At 38.0% G+C, this 27109-nt stretch overlaps 1 protein-coding gene across 1 annotated transcript; it reads left to right on the top strand.

Moving 5' to 3' along the window:
- Window positions 1-397: 397 nt before the first annotated feature.
- On the top strand, window positions 398-27109 carry LOC101164181 (exostosin-1a). The gene is made up of 11 exons (XM_004077767.5): window positions 398-2286; window positions 16977-17070; window positions 18653-18760; window positions 19059-19178; window positions 22106-22238; window positions 22600-22718; window positions 23043-23138; window positions 23893-23982; window positions 24133-24293; window positions 24388-24559; window positions 24993-27109. Exons 1-11 carry the CDS (start codon window positions 1340-1342, stop codon window positions 25176-25178), a joined length of 2226 nt encoding a protein of 741 aa, XP_004077815.1. The 5' UTR covers window positions 398-1339; the 3' UTR covers window positions 25179-27109.

Here is a 27109-nt window from a genome sequence, read left to right as displayed (position 1 = left end):
AAAATAGCTAATGACAGTGACACTTGTTTTTTTTTTTTTTTAATTTTGCTCTTAATTTCGGTCAGCTCTTTTAATTTCAAGAAAAACTGGCATTGAAAAAGATAAACACAACAAGAAACTCCTGTTATTCATTTTTAACACTTTTACCAGCAAATCCATTACTGATGGGCCATTTCATTGACAGTAGGGTTAAAATGTTTTTATGCACTCCAGAAAATTTCAAAAACTCTTCAATTTAAAAAAAAAACGTTATTTAATATATTTTGTCATGTTCATAGACACTGAAACATAATATATCTCACCGGCCTCACTAAACAAAAGCCGACCGTTCAGCCCTTTAAAACCTTTAGTCAGGATTGGCTACGATGGAAACCCCGCCCACTTCGAACGTGACTACAGCCAATCACGGCGCGCCGTCGGCCGTGGAGGAACGGCACAGCAGCGGCAGCGGTGGAGCTGGTGGGACGGCCCAGCCATGCTGAGCTGCTTGGCTTGTGGTCTTTACAACACTCTTGTTTGTGTGAGGGAGCCGTCGCCGGTGCTTTTCAGACGCCTGGCGCAATTCTGAGACGCTCTTTTACCGGAAACGAGGGAAAAGAAGGAGATAAGTTGTCCACGAAAGGCTGCGACAATGGTTTTCAGCAAAACGCCCGTTTGGCTCCTTTATTTACGGCTAAAGCCTCTTTGATTCGAACGATTAGCTTAGAAGCTAACTGGGAATGTTTTCCGAAACTAGCTAGTTTATGAGCGTAAAAGGGGGGCTGTTACAGACAGAAACTAAATACTAATGCTGTGTTCAGTTACCAGCTATAATATAAGCTTGTCTTTTCTTTTGATGCGGGAAACCAAAGCTAATGTTGGGTGCGATCCCGTGACCGGTTCGTCATTATTTGTTAGGGACAATAGTTCAGTGTCCAGGCAACAAGTCCGGGATACTCTGCTGCTGTAATTCATGCTATCATATGTATCGACGTTAGTTTTAATCAGAAGCAGTGTTATTGTTGGTCGTGTTGAATGTGTTCGGAAAGTGGCATTGTTCTTCTCTGAAAAAGTAGTGTCTGAATCGAGATGCCCAGATTGCGGCGCTCTGTTGTGTAGAAACGAGTTACCCGGTGGCACGGCTGGCGAGGGGACGCGGTGGATGAATATTAAAAAATCGCCCACATGCGTTGGATCAGTTCCCGGACTTGTGAACGGCATCTGAAGCAGAAGGAGGGAGACGCGCAACCCTTGCAGCTCGGGGGAAGATGGCGGAGCGTTCTCGCCGGAGGTGGTGAGACCCAAACTTCGGGGCTGCTTGGATTCATCGCCAGACGCCTGGTCTCTAACCGTTGGACACATGCAGGCCAAAAAACGCTACTTAATCCTGTTGTCCGCGGGTGCCAGTCTCATTCTGCTGTTCTGCTTTGGGGGGATCCAAGTCCCGCTGTCCAGGCGGGGTCCCGGCCGGCGTGATGACCACAGCCTCACCGGTTATCACCCTGGCGCACCGTGGCGCCGTCTCCAGGGGTACCTGAAGGTTTTCAGTACCTGGGAAAAGGACCATGACTTCCACGAAGACATATCTCCGAGACAGAAAAGGGACTCCAACTCGGGGCTTTTCACTGGAAGACGCTGCAGAATGGAGTCCTGCTTTAACTTCTCTTTGTGTGAGAGGAATGGATTTAAAGTTTACGTTTACCCCCAGCAGAAGGGAGAGAAGCTTTCTGAGAGTTACCAGAATATCTTGTCCTCAATTGAGGGGTCCAGGTTCCATACCCCAGACCCGGCAAAGGCCTGCCTATTTGTCCTGAGCTTGGACACTCTGGATCGGGACCAGCTTTCGCCTCAATATGTTCACAACTTAAAAGCAAAGATCCAGAGCCTTCCTCTGTGGAATGAAGGCAGAAACCACATCATTTTCAATTTATACTCCGGCACCTGGCCAGATTACACGGAAGATCTGGGCTTCGACATTGGCTTTGCCATGTTGGCCAAAGCCAGCATCAGCACAGAGAACTTTAGGCCCAACTTTGATGTGTCTGTTCCCCTTTTTTCTAAAGACCACCCCAGGACAGGGGGGGAAAGGGGTTTCCTGAAACACAACACAATCCCCCCTTATAGGAAGTACATGCTTGTTTTTAAAGGCAAGCGCTATCTGACTGGAATAGGCTCAGACACTAGGAATGCTTTATATCATGTACATAACTCAGAGGACGTGGTTCTTCTCACCACCTGCAAGCATGGGAAAGACTGGCAGAAGCACAAGGATGTGCGCTGTGATAAGGACAACGTAGAGTATGACAAGTAAGTCCATTCTCACTCTGGTCTGTTTCATTGTTTAGTTTTACTTCTTCAGTTGCTTTGTTTTTCTGTCTTAAAACCACTCTGTCTCCTAGCTGATTGATTAGCATTTCTTTTAATATAAATTAAACTTTAAGGCAAAAACAACCATTTTTGGGGGTTGTTGGAACAAAAAGCGGATTAAACAATAGTTTAGGTTGTGTGTTATTAGCTTGAAGTGAACTCTAGCCACATGACTGAACCAAGTCGTGCCTTGTGAGCAGGTGGAATGAGCAACCTGGCGTCTGTCTTCTGGCTCGGTCCGGTGGGATCCTACCCCCAGACTATGGCGTGTTATTTCTGATGACTGTATGGTGCTGGGTCTTAGACTGGCACTCTGTGGAGAGGATTAGTAAGGACAAAGCACTGGTGCCAGTAAGGGGAAGCCACTTTGGCTCCTGTTTGCACAGTCATTTCCCAGCTGCGTCAGCCAGGAATGTAGTGGCCCCAGTGGGTGTCCCGTCTGACCCCCTCTGCTGATTGGGTGCTGTGTCAGCATCTTCTTTTAATTCAACACAATTTGATTAAAGGGTCTATATCATGCATAATCAATTTTTATGAGCTGTTAAGTGTATTACAAGGTTAATTCCTCAGAAAAAAACACCTCAAAGCGGTATTTTCCTCCATTCATGCATCTCTGAGTATTCCTCTAAAAACCTGCACTCTGAGCACCAGCCCCTCCCAATCCTCAAAAACTAGCGGGTTCGGGTTCTCTCATTGTGACATAGAAAGAGTCTGTGCTGCCAGGACCCCCTCCCCCGCCCACTTTCTCCACGGAGCTAGCAGTGATCGGCATAAACACTTACATTTTCTATCCACATCCATCTTTGCAAAAGTTCAGGCGTTGTTTGTGTTTGTGGGTGAAACGCAGACACGCTGCTGAGGCCGGCACCCACAAGGAGTGAAAGGCGGTACCTCAGAGATCGAATCGTCTTACTTCCAGGAAGCAAAAAGGGCTGCGAAAAGAACTAATATTTCATTTAAAAACCATCATAAATATATAGAGGACAGACCAAAAGTTTGGACACACTTTCTCATTCAAATGAATGTATATCTATGTATATATGTGTGTGTGGATATAGTTTACCCTGAAAGGCTTACGAAAAGCATGATCTAGACTCTTTAAGTTAGGCCTGCACAATATACCGCAAATTTATCGTTGTCGCAATATCCAGCTCTGCAATATGCATATCGCAAAAGACAGTGAAAATCGCAATAAATCGTAAACCTTAAATGTGTTAATACAACCTTAAGGCAGCTTGAAGCATTTAACGAATCAAATAAATCCCTTTATGCATTTGACCAATCGGATGGACGCCTTCACCTTGTTGACCAATTGGATGGAGGCCTATTATGTTAGATGTTTGTCTCCTATGTCAATGAGGGTCATTTGGAGTATAATTTTTAAACTGTTGCAATGAAATGGGAATGATGTTTTGTTTATTTTATTTGTTTGTATACCGCAAATTATACCGTTGACGCAATATTAATCTTAAATATCGCATATCGCGAGCTTTCCTCATATCGTGCAGCCCTACTTTAAATGCTTATTTTCTTTGGTCAAAATTTCAACCTAAAACAGTTTTCACACAACTAATGATATACAGTAAACTTAACAATGGTGGAAGGTGGATTCTTGCATATTTTAATGAAATAACCCCCCCCCCCCAAAAAAAAAAGACATTACTTTAAAATGAAATTAAGTGTGGGTTTGATGAACTGTAGATTTATGTTGCTTCTATACCTATCCCAGAAAAATAAGATTGACGTGTGTTTGATGCACCCTCCCTTTTGTAAGCTAGTTAAGTTTTATTTACAGGACTTCTTGAGTTTTAATGTTCCTCACAGTATGACTACATTTAAGACGATGTAAGTGTTGCTCGTTAGGCTCATTTACTCTCTAAGAAAATGACATTCTCCCATTACTCTTCTGACAGAAACTCTAAATCCTGTCAGCTATACTTTGTCATATCACTGCTTCCTGCCAGCCTGCCTAAGAAAATGACTACACAGGGGGAATGGTGGCAGTGGCACCATCGCCCAAATAAAATGTTAATCTTTCTGTCAATAAGTGGCACTAGTGAAGAACTGAGCTTTATCTGGTGCTTTCCAGCTTAGCTGTATTGCACAGTAACGGCAAGCTCAGTGCTTCTCAGTTCCTGTAAGCTACACTCCTGTCAGTGTGCAGGTTGGTTTTTCCTCCCAGACCAAAGAACATTTTTACTAGAAATCGATTATTTGGTGTCAGCATTTTATCATCTGCTCATCGGGAAGCTACTTTATAAATATTCTACTTTAAGGACTTTAGAGTCGAAAAGCATGCTCACAGATTCATAGAAATTCAAAGTAAAAAAAAAAATTCTATCATGTTTTTTATTTTCACTTAAAGGTTTGATAAATACAAACCTTTAAGTGTTATACAAAAAAAAATTCATTTTGTTTCTTTACTAAATAGTTAGGGTATTGCCTAACCAGCCTTCACGGAAATAGAAAGTTCTATTCTGTCTGCTATTTCTTCAATATATCATTATTTGTGTCTTATAATATTGTGTGCCTGTGGTACTTTTTATTGTGCTTCTTCGAATACAACAGCTACCGCAGTGCAGTGTGCAAACTTTTTCTTCTCATTTTTAGTCATTTGGTTTGAGGATCAGCCTCATTGATTTCATATTTATATATTTACTTGTAAATATGCTTCTTTGTGTGGCTTTGTGTGCGGAGGTTGGCTATTACTTTTATCTGCATCCATAAGCCACACATGACACTAAACCACACTATTTGTTTTTAATATGGAAATGCTAAGTCTTAAGATTATTGTGTTGAAATGTTGGTAATATAAACAACTTCATTTGGTAACTAGCAGCTGATCAGAAGCCTTTTCTTTTTTTTTTTAATGAAGCGGCACATTATCTAAAACTTGATATGTTTTGCCCTGTTTTTAAATGAATTATGAAGCTTTTTAAAATTCACGACTTTGTCATGTTGAGCATTGGAAAACATCAACATAGCTGTGAGAAAATGTGCCCCAAAGTGATGGAATGAATGGCAGCTTGGCTTTGTGTGAATGACTACAGACAAGAAAGTCAAAAGCCTCACTGGAAAGTGTGACTAAATGATATTGTATTAGGTATTTATGATAAGCGAGCTTTGTTTTGTAAGTCAGCCTTTCTATTAGCAGGCTCCATGTTTTACCAGAACTTGTGGGTAATTGAACTTTTTTCTTCTTTGAACATGTTGAGAACGATTGGTAAAGATATGTGCAACCAGAAAGTCAAAAACATAGACTATTTCATGTTTTTTTTTAATTCAATAAAGAATTTCTTATTCATGTTTGCTGCTTTTTGGTTTAAAGCTTAACATTTTTTCTTTAGTTTTGTAGCTTCATTCACACAGTCTGTGCATCTGTGACTTTATCTGCTCTGTTGTCTTTGTGAAATTGCACCATTGCGGAACGGCTTAACATTTTGTTTGACCTCCGTCACACTTAGCAGTGTCCCATGAAGTAGTAACAGCAAAGTCAGCATTGTGTAAATTGATGCAGAGTCGATTTAGATCAGCTGACTTTCTGTGTTTTGATAAATACCAGCGATATGCCAATTCCTTTAAACCTTTATGAATCACTTAAACTGAAATAATTTTTGAAAAAGTACTTTCAAGAAAAGCTCCCCAGGTTCGGACACCATTAAAGCTCCAAGTGCCCCAACAATTGGAGGGGTGGGGAGAACCCAGAAGGCTATGGGAAGAATTCGGATTCTTCTTTTGGGGGTTGGGGAGCAGTGAGTGAATTCGGAAATATTGCAGACATTTGCATTTTGGCGATGAAGGGAGACCATAACAAGTCTGAAAGGAGTAAGCACAACCACTTTGAGTCCTGTCGTGCGTAGTAACAGTGCCCAGATGAAGAATTGTCTTTATGTATCCGAGGAAAGTGAACAACATTAGGATCATTCATCTGACTATTTACATCCCATCTGGAATTTCTACTCCCCCCCCCCCCCCTTTTTTGTTTTTTTTTACAATTTAATTCAAATTTTGTGTATGCTCAAGCAATTATTACTGTAAAAATCTCCTGCTTGCACTGCACGTCGGAGGTTCTGCTCTCTAAAGATGATGAACATCGGTCTTCCCTTAACTTAAGTATGTGAGAAAAAAATGTCTTGTTACCAAAAATATAGTGATGCTGTTTGGCTTGTAACCAGCCTTGGCTGATTAATCTGAGTCTTTACTTAATTTCTTTTATATATTTTTTTTTTTTTTTGCGTGATCTAAAAATGTTTAGCTTCTGATTTAATTCTTCAAGTGGGAAGGCTTTATCTGGACAGTTGTAATTTGATAGCCAGACTGTAGTTTTTTCCAGCTCCAAAACTTTAAGCAGAAGGGAATGCAATCCTGGCACAGAAAAGTAAGTTTGAATATCAACTGTTCAGCATACCGTTGTTCTTACAGGATGTTGGTTCACGGAAGTAAAGACTGAATACTACCCAGATCTTCATGTTTGGTTTTGTAAAGTATTAACCATAAAGGCTTGTGTGTGTTGGGTTACACTGTCCCATTGCACAGCCCTTTAGGTCAGACTGTGCAGTCTAGCTGGATGGAAGTCATTGTTTCTATAGGCCTTTGTGCTATAAATCCCTCTTATCTTCTCCCACTCACAACAAGGAAGTTATGACTGACTCAAAGCAGCTTCACACAATGACTGCTATGGAAAGACTGGCATTTTTTTTTTGGATTTATGAAGAATCAACATACCAAATATTTATTTGGTATAACTACATTTTTCATGTGTTTAAAATATCTAAAGCTTATATTTGTGGACTTTATTCGGTCAATGTTTTTTAATTTGCGTTTATAATCCAAAAATGATTTTGAAGCTCAGTGACCAGTGTTATAGATTTTTGAATACCTAGGATCTTTAGTGATGAGTTCTTGTTCATTCTCTTGATGAGGCAACCCTTTAATTTAACAGTAAATCTATTAAGCCTCACTGGCATTGTAAATTGTTAAATATTTTTTTTAGATTCTGAAATGCTAAATAGATGTGAGAAATCTTTTGAATTATGCAAGACGTACTGTTAAATGTCAACTTTTGCTTTCTTTTCGGTATAGTGGTTGCAGTAAACACAGTCTGCCCCTGTGCTGCTGTTAACAAACCTCTGGTTCCTATTATTTTGTTTCTGTCTTCTTCACGTTGTCCTCTTTTACATCAGTTCTGGGCCACTGTTTATCCTGGCAATGCAGCCAAAATATAGAAGAAAAGATTCAGCTGGAGGTAGGTCAGATGCAATTTTAACTTCAAACTTAAAGCTCTCTCACAGCTTGTTTCCAATTAAGAGACCTTGCCAAGCAAGAGAGCACGATCAGGATAAAGTGAGAGACGAGGGCAGAGTCACAGAAGAGTGGAAAACCAACTGAGAGGAAGTTAGCAGTAGAAATGGCAACACAAAGACAGAAAGTGGAGGAAGCATTAGGATGGAAACGACGGAGGTAGAGAATCAGAAAAGAGGAAAACGCATGCCAAATATCTAACAATTAGAGGTGAGTGCAATCGCTGGTTGGTTGCTGACGTGAGTCTGCCAGGTGTATTTATAGACTAGCAGAGTTTTTAATCCCCCGTATTGGCCAAAGCTCCAGGCGGAGGGCTGCTAGCCAACCTGATGCAGGCTTTACGGAGCTTTGGGGAAAATGATAATCGTTTTAGGAGGATGGTCGATCTGAGTTTCTGCACATCAGCCACTTTTGGATCTTTTCTCAATTTTATCTGCTGTGTTAACACACTTGATTTTTCTTATGCGTACAGTGAGTTTCCTACAGAATTGAACAAGTGGTTCAATTTCGCACTAAAGATGTGTCAATAAAATATGTGACATTGTTTTCAACCACTATGTATCCCAATATATTTCACCCAGACTGCACTTACTTGCATTTTGATAAAGAAAAATTAAGGTCCTATTTGTGTAATTCAGGGTACACACTGCACCATAAATTGTCTGCTTATTGAAGTATTGTTGGAGAAAGCGATGTTCTTTACAAGTATGTTTCCTTAGCTTAGGTTGTTGATTGGTTTTGTTGATTTTCTTTAAGGCCCTTTTTTGCTCTGTCAGCCTTATTAGTGCTTTGCACATCTCTAAAACAAAGAGAATGCACTTCTTTTGTGCAATGAAATTGATACTTGCAGATCTTATTTCCTTAACTATACGGTTTCTTAAATCCTTGTATTGTCTTTTAAGTCAATGTTTCTGTCATGAATCCACCAAACACTCCTGCAGTAACTTTATGCATGACTTCTGCTTTTTTTATCAAATGGAGGAAAATGGACTGTTGTTTGACCACTGCAGTATCACAATAGGCATTTCTTATGTAGAAAGCAAAAATATAAGCATAGAATGATGCTTAAAAAAACCCAACCATCATTTACAATGATGTGGAAATTTTTTCTATACTTTTAATACCAGGCATTTTTCTCTTTTATAAATTGAATACAACAATTTGTGCATTGCTCAGTCTCACCTGAACTGTCATGCTGACAAAATTAGCACATTTATGGATGAGCTGAAAACATTGTTCTTGGCTCAAACGCGAATGAACTCTGGTTTGACCCATTTGCTTAAATCTAAATAAACCAGTGAATTCATTTACACCGTAAACCAAAGAGTAGAAGTAAATCAATGAATGAATAACATCAGCATTGAATGATATGAGTAAAAAAACAGCCTACAGTGCTATTTTGAAGAAGTGAAGATCATGGTCATTGGGAAAACAGCCTTGTGTGTAATGGTAAAGAGGGGAAGTCATTTATCAATATGTGGTTGTGGATTTGGACAAAGAGCAGGGGTATTGCTTGATACCCCCTTCCCCCAACATCCAAGCTCTGGTCCTGACAATGACGTATGTCTTGTCCTTGGCGGCCATGTTCAGGTGATCTATTGGACTTGGAATGCTGAGAGTGTGAAAAGGGGAAAGGGATATCCGCCTGTCAGGCCAGCGGTGATCCACCGAGGTAACAGTATGACAGAAAGACTTCTGCCATAACTAATTAGGCTGTGAGAATGAAGGTGTTTCAAAGGGAAATCAAGTTGTGATTAAAGATGGCCTATGGCCCTAATGATAAAAGGTTAATGAGGAGATTTACTAAAGCTGCTGTTGTGTCAATAAAAACTAGATTTGGGAGAATGCAGTCTCACTCAAATCTAGTCTGTGCTTTGCTGATGTGAATAATGTAATTAGTGGACTGTGTCAAAATGATTCAGATGCCAACCTGTAAAGAGCTGCTCAAGAAGAGCTATAAAAAGAACACAGCCTTTGAATATTTAATATTTAATGGTGCTCTTATCCAAAAGCTTGTGAAGTTGTGTCCAGATTTTGGGATGTGTGTGCGACTTGATGGAAGTGTGTCATCATTAAGTAAGCCAGTATTTACATGAGCCATCACACACTTTTTGCGTCAACCAAGAAGGGCAGCTACCTGCTGAGTATGACAGATGTTTTTTTTTCTATCCATTATCCCTCATGCACAATGACACATGTTGAAAATCCTGGATGCAGAATTATTGATCTCTCTAAAAACCAATGCTGTTATGTGTTGGGGTGGGGGGTGTTAACTGATCAGTGTTTTTCGTTTGTAAAGGCATGTAGCTGCGTGCCCCATACAAGTTTGCCCATTATTTGCCCCCATGCAGCCCATATCCAGCTGCAAGGGCAGTTGTGACTGTGCTAGTACTCTTAGCTTTGGGCTCTACATTGATAGATAAAATGCTTTATATCAGAGGACTAGACTTTTACAATAGAAACACTTAACCGTTTTTGTAACTGTATGTTTTTCCATTATTTTTTTTTTAGGATTTACATTCAGTCTTTGCAAATTAGTTTTCTGTGTTTGTTCTCACTTTTTACTAATTATTTCTGTATGGAGTATTTCTGCATCTATGCACCACTGCCCTCGTCCTGCCTTTTGGATTAGAAACAGTGTCACAAATGAATTTCTAGTAACATATTAGTTTAGGAAACCTATTTACTGGTTACGTATTGCGTTTTTCCCTGTCCATTTGAATAGTGTTTCAGTGCAAAAGAGCCCTTATCCCTGCAGTTGAGTCTAAACTTTGTATTTTAATATTTTATATTGTTTAGCAATATCATTGCGTGAGCAAAATGTCACAATTTCTGCAAGTACATGCAGTTTTCCCTTTGCTCTCAGGAAATCTGCTGTATTTTACGCTTTAGCCTGCATCTTCACCGCAGCTGCCAGCCTTTAATCTTTCCCTCTTTGTCACCGTGTCAGTGAGGCTTTCCTCTCGTCTGGTCTTGTAATTGTGTGGTAATCATCTATTCTCTCTTGAGAGTTAAAATGCTGTGTTGACACATTTCATTTTTTGAGGCTTGACTTGGCTAGACACTAATTTCTACTTTGAACACCACAATGAAGCCACTTTTATTGCTTCATAAATGTTCATTTAAGGTTGCAGATTTGAAAGGCTACACTTGCCTATCTATGTGTTGCTGTTCAAGTTCAAGTGGAAAAGCTGTAGCCCAACTGCACACAAATGTATAACTACTTTGTTCAACAGCTGGAGATCAAGCCAAAATAAATTGTATCATTGACTCATTCCTTAAAAATAATTTTTAGTGATTAGTGAAAACAGTTATGACCTTTATATTTGTAAAATTCTAGTTAAATGACAAAATAAAAAATACTACATGACTATATAAAAGTATTTGTTACCATATGAATTTTTGTAAACATTTGATTTATATAATAAAAAAGTGAGACTTTAAAAAAAGATCACTCTTAAGGACACAATAATCATAAAAAACAAAAATTATTCCTCTTATGTAAGAGTTCATCTGAAACGGTCCTAATCGGATCAAATCTACTTTAGAGAAGCAAATGTGTGCACAGATTAGAATTTAGTTTTCCAGCCTATTAATTGGAGTGTACAAAAGTTTATTTTTCTGTGTAGTTCTTTTTGATTTATTAAATTAAATTTGATTTGCTGTATCTAATTTAGGAAAGGCAAAGTTTAGCTGGGTGATTTTAGACTCGTGTCGGGTTGCTGTCTAGATGACTTTTGTTAAAAACAAGTGTGTTATACACATGTAAACTTGAATATCTTTTCATTGACCCTTGGAAAAAACATCAAATGTTTCCCACATGACCTGTTAGTTGTTGTATTTCCTCTGACATGGTTTTTAAATCACTCCCACACACAAACACAAAGCCCTTCAGAAGTGACTCTGTGCAGGCATATCCCATCCTCGGCAGCCAGGCTTTATCTAAATTCTCCAGCATGATGGATATCACAGCAGATCCGAAGCAGGCTGCAAGTCCATTTGATGATGCATTGATAGCAGATTTTCCGCTGATACTCTTCTGAACTAAGATAGGCTTATCCGGTTCCCTTCTCTCCCTCTCTGCTTTTGTAATAGTAGCTTTAGCATTAAAGAGTCACTACTCTTTGATGGGCACCAGCCTGTACCACCTCAATGTTTTTTGTTTTACCACCAACCTAATGTCATTTATCCGTGTTTCCTCTCCACAAACGACCTTTTTTGATAGCTTGTTTTTTTTTTGTCTCTTTACATCTTTTTTTTGTCTTCAAATTCCACCTATTTATCACTCTGCAGTTCACCATTTTCATCTTTACCTACTGCCTCATGGCATTGCCTAGCTTTCAGTCACTATTAATGGTATACTTTTGTATTTTCCTGTTGACAGTTCAAGCTTCAGGAAAAACTTCTGACCTTGACTTGTCTCTCTTCTGTAGAAATGATTATCACAGTAGTAAAGTGTTTGCTTCTGGGCATGTCATGTAGGGGCTATTTGATCTTTTTTCCTTCAGGCTGATCTGTGTTTTTTTTCTTTTAAATTAATCTCAAGCTCTATGTTTGATTCTAATGGCAAACACTTCAGAGAATTGTGAGATCGTTGAATTATTGGGGAATCTTTTGTGCTCATTGTAGTCGCTTGAATCCCTCTAATGAAGTAGTCTGACTCAAGATGTTTGGTGGCTTGTTAGATATTTTGAATGTTGTACTATCCTGCATATAAGGAGCACATGATTTTGTTTATGTGTGAAGTTTAGGTGCAGCTGAAAGACAGACAAAAGAAAAACATTATTTTTGACGTTGCCCCGATTAAAAACATACGGGTGAAGACTGAAGATGCACAAAAGTGGAAAAATAGCAGTCTGAAACTTGGTAATCAGGTGAATTAACCTGAGGTCATGGAATGTGGGGAAGTTGTACCCCCCCCCCCCCCCCCCCCCCCGTGTGTTTGTAAATGTTTTATAAAGCTGTCGTTGAACTTATTAACAAGAGAAGATGAATGCGCCAAAGACCCCTTCAGGGTATGGTTAAAGTTTTTTTTCTTTTTCAACTAAAACATTTTTTTAAGTCACTGTAAAGCACACCGTAATAACCTTTTTTATCAGAGTATAGTACTTTAGACTTATAATTTTAGTGACGTCTTTAAAATTCTCAAGTACCTTTACAAATAGGTTTATTTTGATGTCTTCACCCTCATTTTACATTTAATGTTATTTTATCCTGAAGTCTTTTGCTGTGTTCCATTTCCTTTGTCCAAGTGTTGTTTCCTCTAACCTGCCATAAGGGTTGTTGGCCTGTGCTAATGCTTCAACAGCCTTTCTCATTTAACGTGGCTGCAGGGGGAAAAAGTCATGATTAACTATGCCATTACTCCCAAGTACTGCAGGGAAGCTCATTCATAATAGGCTCAGTCATTAATCTGTAATGTCCCACCTTTAGGCCACTAGGAGGTCTATTTTCAGCATCATAACATTAAGTAAGTTATTGTGACAATCTTTGCAAATATGCTGGCTTCTAAAATAGGTTATGAACTTACATTTATTGATGGTTAGGTTTACAGTGTGTGCTGAAAAAGGAGAACCCTCATTGATCTAACTTTTCCTTTTTGTTATTTGACGAATGATTCTGCTTATAATCTGTTTTGTCAACGGACATCGTATTCCAGTTCTTTGGGATCTTTCATTGTCTTTAATAATTTCTGAAAAGCCAAACATTTTGATGCTTCTGTATATTTTTCTGTATTTCTTTAACCATAAAATGTGGCAAGCAGAGGAGCTGGCCTGACTTGGGTGCATCCTAACAAACCTGGAATTAAGACTTGTATACATACATCTTTAGCCTGGAAAACCAACATCTGAAGTTTTCAAACTACTGAGGTTTATTTTTCCTTTCATGGCGAAATCCTTATGACTTGAGCTCGTAGTAACCCATTAGTTTGAAACAATGGAAAAACTCAGAAAAATGGACAAAACCTTAGTTTGACATGTGAAGTAAAGGGAGATTTACTTTATTAAAATGGTTTTATGATTAGTTTTTAAACTTTCAACACAAAGCTCCTCTTGGTAAATTCTACTTTTTGGAAAGGTTTTGGGAGTAATCCTACTTTATGTATCTTTGACAGTGATTCACAGCTGTTCCACTGCAATATGTTTTTGTAATCTTTTACAGTATCATCAGCATAAATAAACAAGTTTTGTGAGATTCCAAACTTGACCCAGTTTAGTTTTACATCTGAAGAAACCAGAGGCTTGAGTGGAAGTTGTAGATTTTGTAGCCTCCTAAGCATGCATATACATGTGACGATTTCTGTGGTTTTTTTTTTAACCGATTTCTTTTTTTTTCCACTTATAAAACAAACAAACGCTAGCTTATTGTAAAATAGTTTGCTAAAGTCAAACTGTGGAAGAAGTGTAGTCAAAGGTTTTTATTTTGCAGTGGTTTTCACTATTCAGATGGTCCATTCGTCTAGTCTACATAGTATGTAGATGAGGTCAGGGCTGTCCAGTCTCAGTTGTGCAAGTGTGTGGTCTCTTGCAAAGATAATTGAAGACAAACACTTTGCCTGTTTTCCTGAGTCCTTTTCAGTCTTTGACAAAGTGAGCTTCACATTTTCTTTTTACACTATTCATTCTTGTTGCTAGGAGACTAGTTGATCTTTTTTTTTTTATCTGGCTCACTTTGTATTTCTCTGTCATACTGGGCTGCTTTAACCAAAATTGACATTTGATGATAATTAATAAACAAGTGGGTTTATGTAAACTTGGCTAAAGAGTTTTTTTTATTTATTTGCTTTTTTAGATGGATACATGTGTTTTCCCATTGCAACAGTGCATTTTTGAAAATGTGAAATATGTAATTTTATTATTTGGTAGATACAATGGGAATGTTTACATTGTAACTGGACTTTTATGTTTTTGGTCATAGTTCCAGATTTAAACTGAATAAACCATAAATACTTCTTTTGCTTGTGTCACTCTGCTCCCGATTTTTGAAAATAACCCACCCTAAAGGTACTGAGCTTAAAACTGAAATGCCATTGTGACTCTGTAATTCAGCACAGTATATTTGTGAGGTTATTTTGTTTTTAAATTGGGGATTTTTCACACACCCAACAATGTTTCTTTAAGGACAATTAAAACTGTCAAGAGATCCATTTCCCAGAAAACCAATCAAAAGGTTCATACAATCTGGAGACTAATAACCCAAAACAATATATCAATTTGTAAAAGTGAATAAAACTATGTGCCTCTATTATGAAAAAGAAAATTTGTCAACAAATTCCAAAAAAGCACGATAATTTGTTAGATTCTGATCGTATTTATCTTTGGTACATCTGATTTGATTTTTGATGCTTCTTACAATTGGGCATTTTCTGTATTTCTTTAACCATAAAATGTGGTAAGCAGAGGAGCCCCGACTTGGGTGCATCTTAACAAACCTGGAAGCAATCTAAGAAGGCAATAGTTGGGACTGTTGTGTGCAGTTGACATTGATGAAAAAAAAAAACAGGCATAACGCTTGGACAAAATGAAAGAATGTTGGCTTTGCTTCGGTTAAAAGCAAGTACATAAAAATGAAAGAACTGCCTGTTGAAAATAAGGTGGCAATTTCTAACCATCATTCCCCGCACGGTTGGGAAATGTCAACAGCATGGTCGTCCTGACTGCACAGCTGGCTGAATTTGAATCCTTGGTGGATGTGACTGCTCACCACAGGCATTCTGTCTGGCTAAAGCATTTCACACAGCTCTGCAAAAGATTCCATCTTTTGTGATCTGACTTTTTGAAATTGTACAGTTATGGTGAATTAAAAAGGCACCATAGAAATACTTTCTTCTTTTTTTTTTTGACATTGCCACTCACACTGAATAGTTTAGTGCGGGGGTGCAGCCTCCCACCAGCAGCCATCTGGAGGAGAAGGGAAGAACTGAGGTATGCGAGGCGAGGAACATCTGGTCCTCTTTGAGTTTGTGATGGCATGGAGTATGATTGATTCTGAGTTTTGAACTCAGCCTGGTCTCACAGTTTGAGTTAAACCCGTGTTTTTCTAGTTTTCCAAGATGCTAGTCACACAGTTCAGGCTTGATTATTATTGGTTCTGCTTAATGGTGGATTGTGTCAAGTCTCCCATGGACTTACAGTGATAAATTAATTCACGGTATTCGAATGGGTACGCAGTTCCAAATGAGCACTTGTGATGTCGCTCTATGTAAAAACTACACGTTTAAGCATACAACAGAGCCTTTTAGATTATCATCATGTAATTCATTTTCCCCCCAAATTTTATTCAATTTGTAATAATTTTGTTTTCCTAACAAACTTGTGCATATTTGTAAAAATATTGCTTGAAAAATTAAGTTACTAAATGAAATATTTATTTCTAATTCATGTGAATTTTTAGTTACAAGTTACAGTAGTTACAGAAGTTACAGAATTTTTAGTACAAGTTTTAGTTACAGTAGTGAGTTTTCTCACTACATGTGGTTCATCTACAGTAGATGTTCCAGTCTCCATTGAGAGCTAATAAGAGGATTACTTTACTTTGAAAGGTTTTCCCTTCTACTGATCTGAGGGTATTGTTTGGTGTTGTTACTCAATGCAGAAAAAAACAATTTTTGAATCAATTTAGACGCATCAAATGATTTTAGATTATGAACTTTCTGAACTATAATAGTAAATCCTTGCTGATATAGGTTTTTACTTGCAAGTTAATTCGTTTACAGATTTTCTGTCTTTAGTCATTTTATTTTATTTTTTTTACAAATTCAACTTCTAGGCACTTGGTTTGTGTGCACAAGTTAGCCGTTTGCCTTTAAAGCGGTACTTCTTTTCTCTGCTGGTGTGCTGCAACCTAGCTCACGTGGCACACATTTGCATGTAAATTTGCTTTGATATGGAAAACACTGAAAACAAATACTTCCTTTCCTGATTAATGAAATCCAACCAAATGCTCAACAATGTTGAGCAAACATGAGCCTGGGTTCTCTCATCCTCCTGCTTTCATAAGAGTGAAAGAATTCCAAGCAGCTTCACTAATCAAGCAAGTGTTGACTGAGGAGAGTTATGGATTGAGGAAGAGCAAGACATGATGGGTTGTGGATGTGTGTGTGGATGTGTGTGTGTGGATGTGTGTGTGTGTGTGTGTGGGGGGGCTACTACATGCACTTAAGAAATACAGTTCAAAATAAAAACAGCTTGACTTTCACGTTTCTGTTCACTAATTTACTTTGTTTGTTTTTTTTAACCTCCAACATTAAAATAAACCACCAACAGTTAGGTCAGAATGCTTACAGATTGGCTTTCATTCCTTTTCTGTTCCCTTGTGTCGTTCTGCAGGTATGACTACAGAGAGATGCTGTATAACTCCACATTCTGTCTTGTACCTCGAGGTCGACGGCTGGGTTCCTTTCGCTTTTTAGAGGCTTTGCAGGTCAGTCATCCATACTGTCAATTGTCACATAAATAAAAAAAAAAAGATAAAATGCAGCTAGGAAGCTTTAAAAAAAATTTGTGTTTTTTTTTAAAAAAAATCTCTCTTTTTTGACAATTCACTTTTGTCTTTTGTCCACCTAAGTCCTCCGTTTGTGATCTTCTGGTTGTATTTCCTCATTTTTATGAGTTTTTTTAAGAATCTCTGTTTTTGGGGTTCTGACCAAGCATGTTTATACTTCAGGCTGTTTTATTTATATCAGCCTTGCTAACCGTGCCTCAGTCAGTGCTCTGGGTTAAAAATAATCACAGGAAATTGTCTAATAGGTTAATTAGAACAGCAATAATTACTTTACGTTTCAGAGAAGGGAATTGACATTGTGTCTCCAACTGAATGAAACTGTAAAGAAACCTGCTCCTCCAGGGATTTAGGAGCAAGGTGAGACGTCAAACTGAAAGCAAGTTCAATACGTCGAGTTAGGTGTTCATCTGAACACGAGTCGTTTTGTTGAGGCTGGGATGCACAGGGCTGGACTGACATTTAGAGGAATAAACTTATTTGAGTTAAGAAAGATGGTGACACGTATGTGGAAACGGAAAACAAACACATTCGTGTGCATCTTCCTTTTTGAACTAAACAAGTTTTAGCATATTTTTCTGCTCCTTTTAAACGTTTTTACTGAATTTAAAAATTAGAAAAATGTATTCTACAAACATCTATAAAATGTAGAAAACTCAATCTTGGTGCCTTGCATTTTTGTTGCCTCTTAGTTAAATGCTGAGTAATGAGAGCGTTGCTCCACTAGATTTCTGAGTGGATTGCTCTTTAAGACAAGATAAGCAGGTAAAGCATGGCGGCCTTTGAGCAGATTGCTACCTTTGCTAATGACACCAAGGAGATTAGAGGAGCACGGCAGCTCTATTTCAGTGGAATTGGTGCCTGGTCGTATGCATGTGTAGCGACCAATCAGTGACCAGGATCCTGCTTAGCCGATTAGAAAGCTGGCCGCACTGGCATGAGGCCACTAGTGCGGCAATGAAAGGACACAAACACAAACTGATGATGGATTTGTATTCATACAGAAAAACATACTCCATGCAGTGCCATGTTCTTCAGCTGCAACCAACAATCTCTATTAGCAGTACATTAAAAATGACAATAAAATGTATTTTGCTGGATAAACACATTCAGGTTCTTAAAGTGTCTAAAAAGTGTTTGCATTAGACAATTATTGAGACGTCTTTTTCAAAGAGCAGCTTTTGATTAAGTTAATTTTGTCAAAGTTAACTGTTCAACCATTTATTTATTTATTCTAACTATTTTGTGTTTTTTTTTTCATTGAAGAAGTAGAAGTTGGAATAAATGAATACTCGTTTGTAGTTTTTTCCTAAGTGGGTTAAAGTGAAGTCTAAATCTGTAAAGATTGGGAAATTAGCAAACAGAACGGTATCTTCTTTATACCAGACTCTCTAAAGCTTTATTTACGATTAGTTTGCATTTTTCAATACTGTGAATAGCTACTTTCATGTGTTTTTAGACAGAAGCTGAATTCATTCATTTCTACATGTTGTTGCGTTTGCAGGCAGCATGTGTGCCGGTGATGCTAAGTAATGGCTGGGAGCTTCCCTTCTCAGAAATTATCAACTGGAATACAGCAGCTGTGATTGGGGATGAACGGCTGCTATTACAGGTACATATTTTATATTCATCTGTGCCAGTTAAGTTGGCACAGATCATTGAAGCAGGTTTTGTATTTGTGGTAGCAGTTATCTTCTAATCCAGAATCCAAGCTTGCATCTCAACATGTAGTAAAAAGCATGTTTTTATTGGTTTATTCAAATATGAATTGCTTTAGATTGCTATATTCTTGAATGTCTGTGTGTATGAAAGCGTTGTAACTCAGTAAAATAACTGATTGCCAAGTTACAATTGTTCTTTCTTTTTTTTTAGCAAGAGAAATTATCTAACATGTCTTATCTCTGCCTCAGATTCCCTCAACTGTGCGTTCCATCCACCAGGATAAGATTCTGTCTCTGAGACAGCAGACACAGTTCCTGTGGGAAGCTTACTTCAACTCTTTGGAGAAGATCGTACTAACCACTCTGGAGGTACGCACATAAGTACAGCTGTTTGGGTTTAAAGAAGGCATACTCTGAAAGCAGCCACGTTTTGCTTTAGTAGACAGTTTCTTCTGTTTGTGAATGGATTATTTATTTCATTAAAGTACAAAAAAAAAATCTAAGGTCAAAAAACGTCATATTTACAAATTAATAACCCAGTTCCCAGAACAACATAGAATCACACAGCCTCCCTTTCTACATAACTAAAATCTCAGCCCATAACCTCAGATCTAGAGGAGTTCATTCTTCCACAGAAATTGACCTTATTTCCTATACTTCCATCTTCACTACCAAATTGCTTACAAAACGACCATATCAGCACTTTGTCCAATGATTTCAACCCATTAGACTGAAGAATGGCTGGCTTTCTAATGGCTTGAAAATGTTTTCTTAAGGTGGAAGTTCTTGTTACTAAATAGTGTTACTGATGGAGTTTTGGTGCACCTTTACTTGTTGCAATGACAATAAACCCAGTTTAGTCATTCATGACGAAGGACCAAATCCGACTTCCACCAACTAGTGGACCAAAGAGTTGAAGTTCAAAGTGATTGACTTCCTTAAAAAAACACATCAGGAGGATTTAGGAGGGATTTAAACATGTTAGTCTTACCCTAATGATTATGAAATGATCAAATGTCGGTTTCAGTTTATAAAATCAATGGTTTTTCAGTTAGTTTGCTACATAGTACTTTTTTTAAAAAGTGTTGTGATTCCAAAACCTCTTGGATTTCAGTTATACAAGGTTTATTTAAATAGATTCTTGTATTCAGTCGTTATAAATCTTTCAAATTATACATACATTCTTACGGTTTAAAAGTGTCATTTTCTTCCAGTGTTTCTTGGTTTTGTATTGAGATGAAAAATAAGTTTAGGATCTGTGATTACAGGCATTAAACGTATAAAAACGGTGGTGTAAACCAGAAGGAGGAGGAAGTGAGATGTTTACAATGTTTTGTGGTTGCATCTTGCTGCGGCTTGCCTCTTAGTGTTGCCAGTAGTGTATTCCCTAGTCTATCAGTTTTCTTCTTGGTGAGTAACAAGCTATTATGCTGCTCATAGGGCTAGAATTACAAACCAGCGAAAATGAGAAGAGAAAGGAATGAAAATTGATAAGAGGAACAACACTGGACAGGATGTGGAATGTAGACTCGTAAAGATACGCTTTTACTTCTCTTTAATACTTCTCTTTTCTAGGTCAATTTGTCAACCGCAATTTAAACCATTAGCTGCCATCTGAAGATCATTTTGCAAAGGTGTTGTGCCTGCTGTTGTGAATCAGGGCCATTAAAAGGCAGATGTGGAACGTCTGCGTCAGCAGGGTTTGGTTGCAGCTCCAAGGAGCTGTTTACACCGTCAGGATATTAACCCTGTTTCTGGAATTGGCTAGATGAAAATAATACAACAGAAGGTCAACCATGTACTGGATTCAAGTTGTCAGTTAGCTAGAATCTAATAAATCTTAAAGTCAATAAAGATTCTAAATCAAAGTATTTTTCCATTTATCTAGAAAAGTTCTGTTAAAGTCCCACTCCGATCATCTGTTGATCTATTTTAAAAGTGTTCCCAGTGGTCTTTTGAATATGGTTAAGGCATATTTAGCCAAAATCAGAAAACCCTGTCGAATCTGCAGAGCAACAGTGGTTCAATAGAAAATCACCTCTGAGTTGTGGGCAGGTCTGTTGGCACTAAGCAACCCCACCCCTTTCCCCTCCCCATTGCAGAGCAGGTAGCTAAAGTATTTTCAGCGTATTTTACTACGTCACAGATGAACTCCTTTTCAAACTGCATTTTTTTGGTCTGCTCCTGTTTCACAGCAATTTGAATAAAGAAATACTTAGATGTTAAATATAAGCTTAATTTTCTTTACATACAGTGCAGACCAAAAGTTTGGACACGCCTTCACATTCATTTGAATGAGGTGTGTCCAAACATTTGGTCTGTACTGAATGTACTCTATCATCTGAAAAATGCCACAAGAACATGTTAAAAACACAATTGTCTTAGGAGTTGGTCTTTAAAGTACATAAATCGTCCAATCTTGACGCTTTAAAATACTTATCAACTACTTACTAATAATTCTACCTTGTGTGGGTGAAAAGGTAATAATAAACAAATTCTGGTCTGACTTTAGCCGAGTGTGCCGTGGTCTGCAGCAGCAAGATCTGTTCTAGGGCCTAATTATAACTCTCACGGGTTGAGTCTCCTTAGAGCTTTGGAGTGAGAGTGGATTCTGTGGGTGTGCATGGTGTGTCATAAAGCTAAACAAATACATTTAAGAATTTCAGTAAAGGTCATACAACAAATGAAATGGTTGTTTATTTTCTCTCATATGGGCCAGAAGAGCATACGATTGTGGTTTAAACCTTAAAGGAACTGATTGGACTTTACAGCGTCCTAAGCTTGTTATACAAACAATGTTTTGATGGAGATTTTTTTATTTGATAATAAAAACCTCTTTGTCTATAAAAGAAAGATTAAAAAAAAGATGGCAGAGCTAAAAATAAAATGTCCTTCTTCACAGACTGCAGGATAAAGTAGAGTGGAATAATTGGATGATGGGAAGGATCGTCTGTCGAGATTTGGCAGTCCAACAAAAAACAGTCAAATAGAATCATCGTCATCAAGATTTGATTTAGAAAGCCTTTCAAAACAAAAAGAAATCCTAACCAAAGGGATGTACATGTAAGGAAATAATAGAATCAACTTTGGAATAAAAAATAGATTTAAAAAAATATATAGGTTCCAACAAAATTGATAAAAAGCAACAAATATAAATGAGTTTTTGAATACATAAAAAAAAAAAAGGCCTTGGACCAAACATTATCAAATGTGTTTGGTACCACATGAATTCTTGAAGTATTGCCTTGTAACTGACAGATTGATTGACGTCTGCTCCTCCCGCTTCACTAATGTAGATCATCCAGGACCGGGTTCTGCTGCACGCCTCAAGAAGTAGCCTCATGTGGAACAGCCTTCCTGGAGGACTTTTCACTTTGCCTCAATACTCTACTAATTTAGGAGACTTCCCCTTTTACTATGCTAAGCTGGGTTAGTAAGCAATGCATGCACACAGTCACACAATGCAAGACAAGCACCAATTAAAACTGCCATGTTGTAGTTATGCTTGTTTAAATGACCAAGGATTATAGGATTTCAAGAGCACTTATTCCTTCACAAGTCTAATTAGACTTGATCAGCCATGTTTGACATCATGAAAACATTCTGAATTAAACAACCCAAACCAAAGGAGCTTTAAAAAAAGGATTCCAGATTAAATATGGTCATTGTTCACCACTGTTAAGTAATGCGTGTTAAGTCCCCAAGTACCAGAGTCGGTACCGTGATGGATGTAAACAACAGCAATAAAGCATTTTGTCAGCGCTTTTTTTTTTCTTCTTCCTCCTAACAGGTACCAAGCCATACCCCAAGTTCACAGCAATCATTCACATGGTCACCCCACTGGTCTCTCAATCCCAGCCAGTGATGAAGCTGCTTGTAGCTGTGGCCAAATCCCAGTACTGTGCTCAGGTCATTAAAAATGTTACGCTGATGTGTGTGCATGCACAGAGATGGTTGTTCAAACCAGCAAGTCATCATTTCTCATGAAAACATGTTAAAAATATTAAAGAAAGAAAAAGAAATGTTTTTTTAGCTTTCACATTAAGTCATTGTGTGTTTGATGGTAATATTATTACAGATAAAACCTTTTTAGGTTAAAATTGATTTCTACATGCTTTATTTTTTTATAAATCATATTAAAATTGGATAGTAATTTGAAAAATACATGAACTTTTTTTTGTATTGATGATAAAAATTTAAGATAAGGTTCTTCCATGTGTTTGCATTGTGCAGGTGATAGTTCTGTGGAACTCTGACAAACCTCTTCCAGCCAAGCACCGCTGGCCTGTCACCTCTGCGCCCATTTCTGTCATTGAGGGAGAAAGCAAGGTAAACTTGAAAACAAAAAGGAGAGAGAGAGAAAAACAACTCTTTCAGATACTGTTTTAGTGGCCTTATTTTAGGAAATTTGACCAGAAGAATTTGCGCTATGCTTGTCGATTGGGAATTGTGCAATACACACCAATTAGCTGTTTATCTGTTTATTGGTGCTTTAAAGGAAAAGATTTGATAAAAACAGGATGTTGTTGCCGTGAAAATTAAAGTAATAGATTTTTAAATTGGCTTACTTTTTTCAAGAAATTTGTTTTTACTGTTTTGTTGGTTTTTATTTTGCCAAGGAATGCAGTGCTGCCTTACACTTGCACCCTATTCTCCTCCAGTATTTAACTTTACCAGATCCCAAGCACTGTTAACGTGTTTTATTTGGCTTTTGAAAAAGAAAGTCACCTATTAAAGAAACCGTTGCCTTTAGGTACATTATACATAAACCTAGAAAATGCCCTCAAGAACCTTTTCTTTAGTTTTGTTTTGGCTGAAATGTGCTGCAAAGTTGAGGGTACAGAGACGATGAGGAAGTGAAACACTCATTTTGTTAAGGATGCCATATTCTATTAACACTTCCTTTTCTATGCTTCTAATACAAACTAACTTGCAGACTTTTACAGCTGTGCACCAGACTAGTATGTTTCACTTGTACAATCACACAGTGTATATTCACCGAAAGATACAGAACTAAATATAAGGGATACTTACTTTCATTCAGCACCTTTTTACAATGCACTTATTTGGAAAATCTCCTCAGGTGATAAACAGCCGCTTTTTACCCTACAACACGATCCCCACTGATGCTGTGCTCAGTCTGGATGAAGACACAGTGCTGTCCACCACAGAGGTCAGTCTTGTTTTTATGTCCTCGTATCTGCTTTGTGTATTTAAAAAAAAAAAAAAAAACCTGTTTCCTGTTATAAACTGTTCTCATCTCCTGGACTCATTTCTTGTTTTCTCTGGGTTTTTTTTTCCCATCTGTATTATGTCCACCCAGGTCGACTTTGCTTTCACAGTGTGGCAGAGTTTCCCCGACCGCATTGTTGGTTACCCAGCGCGCAGCCACTTCTGGGACAGTAACAAGGAGCGGTGGGGCTACACCTCCAAGTGGACCAATGACTACTCCATGGTGCTAACTGGGGCCGCCATCTATCACAAGTACTGAGACTGCTGTCTGTTTTAATTGAACACAAATGGTCTCCCTGCACCGCCCTATCAACACTCCCCCTATGCTATCTCGCCTTTCCCTTAGGTATTACCACTACTTGTACACAACCTACCTTCCAGCCAGTCTGAGGACAATGGTGGACCAGATGTCAAACTGCGAGGACATTCTCATGAATTTTCTTGTCTCATCTGTGACTAAACTTCCACCCGTTAAAGTCACCCAAAAGAAACAATACAAGGAGACCATGATGGGACAGGTGAGGCAGAATAATGCAGAATAATGAGCAGTTTGTTGTTTCTTTTTTGTCTCTTGTTTGAACAAGGCACAGAAGAAGTAAGATTTATGAAATGTTCATAGATTTTTACCTTAAGCTTCATCTGTTGTTGAAGTTTATTGATTTTATTGATTGATTTTAGACACACTATTTCCACATAATTCCTCAATATAAAAACTACAATTGTCTTATTTCTTTTCCTGTCATTTGGTCAACAAATTTGTTTTTATTTGGTCACGTGAATGTTTTTCTGACACATTTTCCTTGATGGTAAAATCCCACAATGAGGATTGAGCAACTCTAGAGTCCTGTCAATTGGCCTCGAAATCTCACTGTACTCGATTGTGCATTGTTCATTTTTTTTTTTTTTTTTAAATCTCTTGTTTTGTGTGTCACCCCCACACCCCAACCCCAGAGCTCCCGAGCATCTCGATGGGCTGACCCGGACCATTTTGCCCAGCGCCAGACGTGCATGAACAAGTTTGCGAACTGGTTCGGCACCATGCCGCTGATACATTCTCAGATGAGGATGGACCCCGTTTTGTTTAAAGACCAGGTTTCCATTCTACGGAAGAAATACAGAGACATTGAGAGGCTATAACCTTTCCAAAGACCCCCCTCTCCGTGGACACTACCATGAAGGGCCAGAGGGGGTGGACACCTTAGGAAACCAGATGACATGCTGATCATTGAAGGCTGGAAGTCTATTAAATCTTGAGGAGGAGAGGGGTAAAGAAACTAGAACAAATATGGAGGAGACTTTATTTGTTTGTGTTCTTGGTTGTTTTTGTTTGTATCCTGTTCTCATCTCCATATTTGTATAGAGGGACTGCCGTAAATGGGACTCATGGCTCTCATACAAATAACTGGACCTTCTCCTGACCTTGTGGGTCTGTGGACTTAAACTCCAGACTGGTGGAGCCGGAAATCATAGCTTGCTGCTTTAGGATGTCAACAGAACAGAATCCAACTTCGACCTGCTGAAACTTGCGTGTGTTCTGCGCTGTACTCTATGCACAGGTTTCTGAATGTTTTCTAGCTGATGGTATATACTATTGATAATTGTGAAGAGGATAACACTATTTTGAATTGTTTTGTTATTTTTGTATGCAGTGAATGAAGGGCCGGTACAGCTCTACATGTAATGTCTTAACTAGACCCAAATGAAAGCTGGATTAGGAGATGAAGTCCTTGCGACATCCACAGTGCCTCACCATTTATCCAAAAGCATCGGGGTGTGGAAATCTTAAAAAAGAAAAACTGGCACAGATTGCCACATTGCTGTTTTTTTATTTTATTTTTGTTACTCATCTGTGATTTTCAGTGCAGCACGTTACATTCTCCCAGTCGAAAGATAAATATACTGTGGTATAAAAGCATATATATATATTATGTGCCATTCTGAACATTTTTTCTAGTAACATCATCACAAAGTCACATTTCTTTTTTTTTATTAGCATTGTGAGAGCAGATGTTTAAGACTGCTGTTTAGAAAATATTCCATATTCTGTTTTGAATAAAACCAGGACAGTTGTTTCTTTCATTTCATTTCAATTGATCTAAATAACCATACATTCACTACTTGAAATCAGCCCTTGCATTAGGTAATTAAAATCTCCAATGAGTTCTAAACAACTCTACTTAAAATAGAAATTACTGTTATTTTATTTGATACATTATTAATCAAAAAAATCCAAATTCCTTTGCTGACAATTAGGCCGATATTTCAGAATAAAAGTTGCAGAAGTGCTTATTTTGTATTTTTCATCCAAGTTGAACTTTTTTTGGTCTTTGGAAGAACATGGGAGTAAAAAATGGAGACGAAGATGCACAGAGGAGGAGGGCTGGTGTCTTAGTTGTGTTAAAGTGTTTGCAGCTTGAAAGCAAATACACACTTTTGCTAAGTAAACATGGTGCTTTAAGAGTCCAATTTTAAACATGACCTTTGTGCAATATTTAAGAGTACATTTTTCTTTTCCTTCATTACATGTATGTTACGGTGGGGCATTGGATATATTCTTTATGAATGTGCCTTCTAAGGAATTACAGTTCACAATTTTTCTTTTTTTTTTTCCAGTTTGAAGCAAATATGACCCTTTCTTTGGTTTAATTTAAAGCATTTTTGTGTGGTTGTCTTCCTTTTAGAGCATATAACACAAATGTGTATAACACTTGGATGCTCCTGAGATTTGCCATCACACCTCTTAATTATTGACATTCCGGCTTTCCCTATGTGGAGATGTTTGCCGTCTTGTGACAGTCATTGTATTGTACTGCTTTGCTACACATGCTAGACCCCAGGAGCTCTGTATGTCACAGTTAAAATAGTACATGTAGTTCTTTCTCCCACAGAATATTTATCAAGATGAGATCAAGACTGGGATTCATCAGTTTCCTTCGCACTGCTGGAACTGCTGACATGCTTTGAATTACGACAGTGGAAAAATCGTCAAAGAAAGTCACAATTTTGTAAATGAGTTTTTATAAAAACTAATTTTTTCAAAAACACAAAATAAAAGTTTTGATAAGAAA

This window comes from Oryzias latipes, chromosome 16, assembly GCF_053564925.1.
Source record: "Oryzias latipes strain Hd-rR chromosome 16, Olatipes_Hd-rR_3.1".
Classification (NCBI taxonomy): Eukaryota; Metazoa; Chordata; class Actinopteri; order Beloniformes; family Adrianichthyidae; genus Oryzias; species Oryzias latipes.
The sequence above is the reverse complement of the archived record's forward strand: the minus strand, read 5'-3'. Positions and strand labels throughout refer to the sequence as shown.

Bases quoted from the DNA above. Each gene is read 5' to 3' on its own strand.
- LOC101164181 (XM_004077767.5), top strand. From the start codon at position 1,340: ATGCAGGCCAAAAAACGCTACTTAATCCTGTTGTCCGCGGGTGCCAGT. The intron at 2,287-16,976 runs GTAAGTCCATTC...GTCGTTCTGCAG, and splicing joins GACAACGTAGAGTATGACAA to GTATGACTACAGAGAGATGC. The intron at 19,179-22,105 runs GTACGCACATAA...TCACTAATGTAG, and splicing joins TCGTACTAACCACTCTGGAG to ATCATCCAGGACCGGGTTCT.